Raw genomic sequence first — 8,648 nt, 5'->3', positions numbered from 1 at the left:
GGGAGATCTTGCAGGAAGTGAGCCTTGACAGCTGAATCAGGAACTGGCTAAGGAAGCTGCAGCCTGGTCCAACCATCAGAAAGCAAGAGACCCACCTGAGAACTAGAAAGGCGAGGCTCACTGAGCCATTTATCTCTCTGCCCTTCAATTAACTCCACATGTGTTTTTCGGCCAGGTTGGCACAATAAACTTTAACTATCTCAAACATGTAGGGAAATTCAACCACTATTTCTTATATGTAAATGCTCAATAGGTGGAACTAAACTTCCCCAATTTATCCCTGTGAACGTTCAGACTGACAGCTTTTTATCTTAAACATGGTGCAAATAATTTTATTTATTAAGTTCACAATATAACCAGAAGGAACACCATTTAAGTACTAGTAATTTGATTCTTTCTTTCTTTTTAAAAATTGAACCAGAGAATATTCCATCCAAATAATCTAACCTATTGTCGGTCTGGCTTCTGTACAATTTTTTCATTAGGCATCTTTCAGCTAAATAATTCAGTAAAATATTATTGACTCCTTACTTCTCTACCAACAGCCCATTCTCGCTATATCATAGAATCCAGAAATAATTAAAAGGAATTCAGCTTGGGTAGCTCTTCTTGCTCGGATGTCTCTGGAGAAGAGAGTGGGAGGGAAGGGAGAGGGTCTTATTTGCATCTAAACATAAACAAACCTTTATTCACTAGGTTAGAGACCCTCTGTTGCCCTGTAACAGCAGATTGGAATGTCTCCAGGTGAATGCTACTCCATGCCTGCTATCTGATGCCAGCCCTGAGAGAGAAGACCAATCCAGAGGCACAGAGTTTAAGGAGTGTCCGTCCTAAGCGGTCTCTTTGGTTTCTTTTCCTGGTTGCCACTCCTCAGAGGACGCGTACACTGACAGCCCTCAGCCAAACAGATCCAAGCTGGAGCTGAGCCAAGAGCCAGCAGCCCTGTTTAAATCTGGGCAGCAAGGTGGCAGGGTGCTCAGGGACTGGCCAAACGAAAGCATGCGGGGCCTGCTGGGCAGCAGCTGGAAGAAGTTTGGACCGGCTGGCCGAGGGACGTATGAGTGGTTGACCAGTGAACCCAGCCTGCCACTTGTGGAGACCCAGCTGCAGGTCTGTACCTAGCATCTCTGCCTTTCCCTCGCCCTGCATCCTCTTAGTTTTAATAATCAACCCTGCCTCTTGTTTTAGGGAGCTCAACATTTTGCCTTTTGCATATCTAAGTCCATCCATTAGCATCGTACATGGCAATGAACCTGCACATTTGAATTTTCTTTTTTAATGCAAGTAAAACTTGCCACAAATGTAGTTTAAAGTTCAAAAAATGTCCTAAGGTACTGATAAGGTGTTAACAGATGCTGTGAGCCTTTTTGTTTCAAATGTGCTCTTTGTTGAGCAAACAATAGCTGTATTCCCTTTCCCTCTTGGGATAGTAGAAGGGCCACTGTTAGGAGTTCAGAGAAACCGGGCATCTCCCGGCAGTGAGGAGAGCGAGGTTTTGTTTCTAGGAACTGTTGCAGATCGCCTGGCACGTCAGCACAGTAACCTCCCGGAGTCTAGACGGTGTGGAGGAAGAACTATTGTAGAAACGTGAAAAGACAGAATTGATATGGAGCGTAAGATCGCTGGGCCCACACGGAAGAAGGAAACAATCCAGGGGTTTCCTTTCAGGAAAATCACCTGGTGAGACTGGCGTCTGCATCAAGCTCTCATGCCCTTTGTGACCTGTCTCTGTCAGCAACCGCGCCACTCCTGGCAATGTTAACCAGTTAACCAATGTTAACCAGTTAACCCAGGCCCCGAGCAAAGGCCTGGAGCCACTAGAAACCACCTCGGAAAGACTCACTAAACAGCTTTGAGGGGAGCGAACAAATCCAAACATCTGACTATAAAATGAAAGACATCCTTTGCACATCAAACACTCACACGCTTTTTAACCGATATACCAACATGAGGCAGCAAATAAATGAAGAAGACCATAGGAAAGGGGCCCTTTAATTCTGTACACATAGCTGGGAATAAGATTTCTTTATTCAAGAAAACCATCCTAAGCTGCTATAGTAGAGAAAAAGCTTTCTGGTGCCATTCGGTGTTCGGACAGTGGAAAATCTGATTCCAGGAGGAGATGACACCGTATCTTACTGTCCGTATTTTGGCAACAAATATTGACAATATCCTAAGTGATGTAATTGTAAATGATAGAATCTACTACATGTAATCCTTGAAATAGAGCATTAACTACCATGTATATAGTCCAGGGAACTGCTCACAGCTGATCAGACACAATTACTCTTCCTATTTTTGATGAAGAAAAATAAGTTATACAAAATAGCCCATGTTTACATGAATTTACAAAGAGTGATTGTTTCACGAACTGAAATGTTTGACAAGAGCTGTAACATTTCTAATGATCGAGCAAGACAAGGCAACAAATCAATGTTACATTTCCTCTGGTCTCTAATTTGATTTCTTAATACATGTAGTAAACTCATTTATGAGTTCATCCATTCTGATAGCTTTTATAATTAAAGTACCTTATAACATCATAAAAGATATTTACATTAATAATTCTGTTCGACTAGATTATTGTGAGAAAACAGAAAGAACCCAAGCCTAGAAATATGGCTTTCAAACAATCAATAAAATATGTTATGGAAATGTTTTCTGATAGTCCCTAACAATTTAAAATGAAAATTTATTGATGTCAGGCTTATTTTCACTGTATTCTCTAGCCTTACACGGTCAATCACTTTCTCAATTTCCTCTTTAGGACTTTGAGTCAATTGGACCATTTGGAACCCTGAGATCTAAATAGATAAATATTCACCAAGTAGTTTACACATGATCATTTGGTTGCCATGCTAACCCTCCAAAGTGGATAATCTGATCTCCACTTCATAGATGAGAAAACCAAGGCTCGGCGTAGAAAGTGAAGAGTCTGTCATCACACAGCCATTGGAAGGCCACTGCTGTCAACCGCAAAGACAAGGATCTGATTTCTAAAAGCCCTTTCTTTCTCATGCATGTTAAGCTAACTTATCTTAATTCAAGGGCAAGATACCCAGCTGTACAAACAGTCAATAAATCTTGCAACATCGAGTCAAAACACACACCGTTGTACGTTCTTTAGCGTATAAGAGTTTACAAACGCAATGCGAGATAATCCTCGTCTCTCAAGCTCAAGACCAGCAAACCATTTGCCATTTTCAACACAATTAAGAACCTTCGTTTTCATGGTCTAATTATAAGTTTTATTTTAAACTATTAGTGGGGGAGAGGTGTTGTAGATCCAGTTACCAACGCGATCCAGTAGATTCTAATAGTCTTCCTATCGGACAGAATACAGCTGCCTCTGTGGGTTTCCGACATTGTCCATTTTTATGGTACTAGAACTGCGTTTCCTTCTCTTGAGGAGCTGCTACTGTATCAGAGATCTAAGTCTTGGAATCTCTTACTTTTCTCCAGAAGAGTAGACACTAGTGTGTTTGTTACTGTGTGTTTTCTGTGATGGAGAAACTCTTTCATACTTGGCTCTTTCTAGCTTTATTAAAAGAAAATGGCAACACAATTCAAGGTGATATTTTTTCAGATAGTTTGTCTCTTGCTATTGACGCATCAACTCATATCTGGTATATTAGTTACTCCACCAGGAACCATTATTTTTGTGAACTTGTATTTCCTAGTTGCCTAAGAAGTTATGTGCAGTTTTCTTTAAAACAGTCAAAATTTCCTATGCCCTACAAATGGTGCACAACATTGAAAGCACTTTAAATTCACTTGTCAGCCATCAAATCAAAATCCAAATATTATTTTTATATAGGACAAACACCTAACCATGTAAGAGTTTGTTCCCATATGAACTTTGTGCAATAAAACAGCGTTACTGGTCCAAACACCTTGAGGACTTTCCTTGATTTGGAGGTTTGGCTGTTAAGTACAGTAGAGTCACGGTTCTCGCTCACAGCCACTCCATGTACAACCAAGTACAGCACTGTCCTCACAAGTGGGGCTATATGTGAGCCCGTTGCTACAGGCACTGTGTTGAGTCTATCTTGTTGAGTCTTCCTCTTTAGTTTTTGGGACAGCCTAATCAATGGATCCAACATTGTTTCTAAGTATTTCTCTTCTATCTCCTCATTCATAAGGCAGTGCTTGGGTTTTAAAAGTTAGCAAACAGCCACCCAAGGTACAATAAATTATCCCTACCCACCTGGAGCAATAAAGGAATAAGGAGATGGAAGAATTGAGGGAGGAAACAGTACCTTTCTGTTGTTTACATGAACAGCTATCTCTTTTGCCATGAGCCCATAAGAACTAGATGGTGGCCTCTGCCACACTGATTCTAACCTTGCAGAAGACAGCCCCACTGGTGAGCACTATACCACCAGGGCTCCCATATCGTAAATATAGTCAGGTTAAAATATATAACATCTTGTTTGACCCACCTTTTGACTGATTTAAATGTTGTACCTGTATTTTCTAAAAGGAGAAATGCACATGGTTTAAGCCTCCAGTGAACCCCTCTAAACATAGCCCCGGGGATGTGAAAGCATTTCTTTCATGGAGAGTGCACTGGAAAGTGGATTATGGCAGGTGTGGCCAGGTAAAAATTTACGCCAGACCTTCTTTTTGATCCATTTTAAAGTTCTAGTTTTTAATATTTTCTGTTTTCAATTGTGGTTTTTCTCTAGTTTGTTAGTGTTACTGGCTTTTTTTTTGGTTCTTTGGTCTTGTGTGCTTTTAGGTATATGAAAGCCAGGATGGGTGAATCTACAGACAGTAACTGGATTAACGGTTTCTTGGGGGTGTGGGCAGGAGAGGTTGGAGGATAATGTGGAATTAATGAATGACAAGCAAACGAGAATGCATAAAGGCTCTGAAATAGATTGTGATAATGATTACACAATTATCCTTGATGTGGTTGAACAATTATTGAATTGTGTGATGTGTGAATTTTGTCTTAAAACTTTTTTTAAAAGGAGGAAAAATGGAGAACAGAATTTCAATTTCTCCATGGAAGCCAGACTTTCTAGAGGCATTGAGTCCTTGAAGTTTTACCCTGTGATGATCTTTAAACATTAAACCTTAAACAAACTATCCCTGGAAGTATTCTTGGCACCAGAACTTTTTTTTAAAATTTTGAACATTTTGCTCTTTTGAAGAATGGCCCGTGTGAGGTCAGATTGATAACTGCAACTTGAGGAGGAGATGGCTGCACAACGTGCAGGACGCACTCCTGTCAGTGAGTGGCATATGTCCAAGTTGGTGTAATGGCGTAGGACTGTGTCACACACTCACTGGTGAAGTGGCTTTACATATAGCCAGTACATACATAGCATGCGTTCCTATTCAAAGAATGAATAGTGGATCTACTCACTAAATGTCTTTTTTAGAGTTTACTTTGGTGGAACTATATAAGCACTACATAGTTTTGGGGATTCCGACTGAATTCATACTTTACGAGGAAAATCCACTTTAGCTCAGGATGTTCGCTCCTTGGTATAAATAAGTGGTTATAGTGATTTTAAAATGAATGATGGGGAAAATGTCCCTAGGTAGGACAAATGGTTTACACACAACAACGTAAAAGTCGGTGGTGGGAGCCTACCCAGCAGTGCTGCAGAAGAAAAGTCCTGGCAATCTGAGGATTACAGCCAATCTTTCCTCTATCTATGCCCAAGACACTGCTAGGGTTCTCATCTACGTTCCCACAATGCCATGGGCTACCTATCTATGTCTGCCGGTACTTACCACTTCGGAAGTATGGGCGTTTCTCCTCTGTTCTCGGGCATCCTTGAAGACAAGGTTGTTATGGTGTACCTACTCCTGTAAAGGCTGAGTCTCAGAAACTTACAGAGGCAGTCCCATCCTATCCTAGCGGGTCGCTGTGGACGCAACAACACTGAGTCGCATGGCGAGAAAAATACAGGATGAGGAAAGAGAACTTGCGGCCTTAGAGATGCAGGGCCTTTGCTCTCCCCTCTCCTAACGCTCGTCTATTCCCTACCTCCAGGGCACCCAGAGGACAAGTTCCACCAAAGACGATGTGGAGCCCTTCCTGTGCATCCTCCTGCCGGCCACCGTCCTGCTCTTCCTGCTCTTCCTGGGGCTTCTCCTCTACTGCCGCTGCACGGCCCCCCGGCCACAGGGACAGGTCTTCAGCATTGACCTCCCCGAGCACCCACCAACGGGAGAGGTGACTGACCTTCTGCCAGGCTTACCCTGGGGCAGTGAGCAGGGCTTCCCATACTCGCCCCTGCCTGCAGAGGGGGCTCTCTTCTCTGTGGGCCTGCCGCCTTCCTATGAGGAAGCCACCAGGAAAGACCCTGGAGAAGGAGACCGAGATAAAGTCCTTCGGTATGAAGGGGCCTCACCTGGACCGCAATTAGCACAAATAAGATGCTCTTAGAAACCCCTCAAAGAGCAGGCCTCGGTCTTGCAGAAGGGTAACTATGCCCCAAGCCACCATTCATTGGCCAACTCCTTGATGGTTAAGACTCTGGGCCGGGGGTCAACTGGAGAAGTGTCTTATTTCTTGAAGCCATGTCAAATTCCTTAGGGAAAAGTTTCTTCTTGGCTTTCTTAAAAAAAAAAAGGCTGCATCTTCTGAAACTACACAGTACACCTGAGAAAAGGAGGGAAATTCGGTATGTCGAGAAAAAGAATGAGCATTGACACTAGCTCTGAAGACAAAGAAAAAGAAAGCACCAGGCAAGCCAAAGGCAACTGCTTTTGCCACAAAGGAATACTCTTCTTCCTCCACCAGTTTTTCAGGACCTCATAGTTTCATGGGCTACAGTTTCAAGATGCACAGAAGGCTCGAGAAGCCGTGAAAGATACATCTAGAGCTGCAGTGGTCACTGGTTGTGGTACAAATTATGGGCTTAGGTTTTCAAGACAGAACTTGGTTTTCAATATTAATAATGAAAGTCCAGGTACCTACAAACATTTTACTTAAAAATGAATCAGGCATTTCCCACATTATCTCACGTGCCACGTCTCTCTCATTCGCTCGTCTTCTGGTGTGCTTCCTTGACCGGGAGAGGGATGTGGCCAAGCTAGGGGAGAAGGACTCGCCCTAGATCATCAGGGTCACTTGTGCCATGGCAGGAGAGAGAGTGTAGCAAGACCATATTATCTGGCTTTGACTGTGATCATCACCAAGCAACAGTCACAGAGCAGAAAACAGCGCCACAGTGGGAACTAGAGACCAAAATGTTGCATCCCATGGTAGAGAGAATCACAGCTCATTAGCTCCCACAGGACCTTGCAACCCACACGGAGTTCAAACTCTTGGTGGACAGATGTGAACACTGGAGCTCGAACTAAGTGACTTGCCCCATGTCCGAGGCAGAACATGAAGCCTGGCTTCTCTGCCCCGGGCTACAGCACTTTTACTGTGACCACGTTCTCCCAGGGACATTGCAAACGTGGAATTTCAGCCCACAGTGCTGGTGGGGCTCAGGGCTATCAGCAGGATGAAGACACTGAATGGATATAAATCTCTGTCGGTGGGGAAGCTGGGTCATGATGGGGACAACATGCAGTAGCCATGAGTCTGTTGCAACTTCTGGGGACTTCATGCAGGACAGCACTGAGCTCCCTAGCACTTCCAAGTCTGGGACTTTTCAGAAGTAGGCCCCCAGGGTAGACTCAAACTGCCAACCTGACTGTTGTTAACTGTGCACACTGCCCAGAGATTCCATATCAGGATATTCAGGGAGGTGGAGAAGAGACAGGGAGGTACATGTATAGTTCTTAAATTTTTATTTAATGCCATCATTTATCATTTATATGGCAATTTTTTTTCTTTCACATTAAAGAAACATAAAACTAGGCAAGCCTTTTGTGGATAAAAATACAGGGAGGGGAATGTGCATTTCCCCCCTACTTTAACATGACCATTTTTATGCTAATATGCGATGTGGTACCATTTTAGAAAAATAAAAAGTGAGCAAAAATATGTCTTGTTTCATGTAATCTGAGAGAGAGAGAGAGAGAATCATTGAGGACTCAAGCAAAGTACAAGCTATTTGGGTGAAGATCAATAAGGTTTCTTTCAGGAACACTGTGCTAACAATTTCCTAATCTTCCATAGGGGAAGGGAAGCAAAGAAATGGAAATGAGGTCAGCAGACAGCCTTCTTTGTTTTCCTTATTTAATAAGCTAGTTCTGCAGAGGACTCTTAATTCCGCCGCCAGCACATCCCTCCTCCCCCTTTGCTGCCAACAGAACTCAGATTTGGCGCCAGTATGCCGAGGTTGCCTACTTAAAAGCGAGCAGAGTCCCTGACCCTGCCAAGGGCGCATCAGGATCGTTTAGAATGGGACCATCAATCCCTTCACTGGGACTAGCATGGTCTTTGGGACCAAAGGAGAGATTTACTGGGGAGAGGTCTGTTGTTTAAGAAAAGGATGGCTTGCTATTAAAAACAAACACTGAGGAAAAGCCCTGCCTTGTTAGCTGAATGTCCCACACCTGCGTGTGATGCCTGGGGCTGGGGCACCCTGAGGTAAGGCATTGGCATCAGGTCTGTATCAGATTCTGAGGAGGGTAGAGAGATGGGAAACACACCAGAGAGCAGCTCAACTAGCCCTGTGACTGCCTCTATTTCAATGAAAGCATACATTTTCTGTGGTAATAAGCAGAGA

The 8,648-nt window shown here is 43.3% G+C and overlaps 1 protein-coding gene across 1 annotated transcript; it reads left to right on the top strand.

Annotated features, from left to right (window-relative positions):
* Nucleotides 1-999: 999 nt before the first annotated feature.
* Nucleotides 1,000-7,547, top strand: SMIM28 (small integral membrane protein 28). Its single transcript, XM_030886850.1, has 3 exons — nucleotides 1,000-1,110; nucleotides 6,011-6,354; nucleotides 7,415-7,547. Exons 1-3 carry the CDS (start codon nucleotides 1,000-1,002, stop codon nucleotides 7,545-7,547), a joined length of 588 nt encoding a protein of 195 aa, XP_030742710.1.
* Nucleotides 7,548-8,648: the final 1,101 nt, after the last annotated feature.

The sequence above is a fragment of the Echinops telfairi genome, unplaced genomic scaffold, assembly GCF_000313985.2.
Source record: "Echinops telfairi isolate 266 unplaced genomic scaffold, ASM31398v2 ScPeMD7_3533;HRSCAF=4204_0, whole genome shotgun sequence".
NCBI lineage: Eukaryota > Metazoa > Chordata > Mammalia > Afrosoricida > Tenrecidae > Echinops > Echinops telfairi.
Note: the sequence above shows the minus strand (reverse complement) of the source record. Positions and strands in the feature narration are given on the sequence as shown.

What these genes read in the sequence shown, in the direction of transcription:
- SMIM28 (XM_030886850.1), top strand. Translation starts at nt 1,000, where the DNA reads ATGCGGGGCCTGCTGGGCAGCAGCTGGAAGAAGTTTGGACCGGCTGGC. An exon ending in TTGTGGAGACCCAGCTGCAG is followed by an intron (nt 1,111 to 6,010) that starts GTCTGTACCTAG and finishes CCCTACCTCCAG; the next exon opens with GGCACCCAGAGGACAAGTTC. An exon ending in GACCGAGATAAAGTCCTTCG is followed by an intron (nt 6,355 to 7,414) that starts GTATGAAGGGGC and finishes ACGTTCTCCCAG; the next exon opens with GGACATTGCAAACGTGGAAT.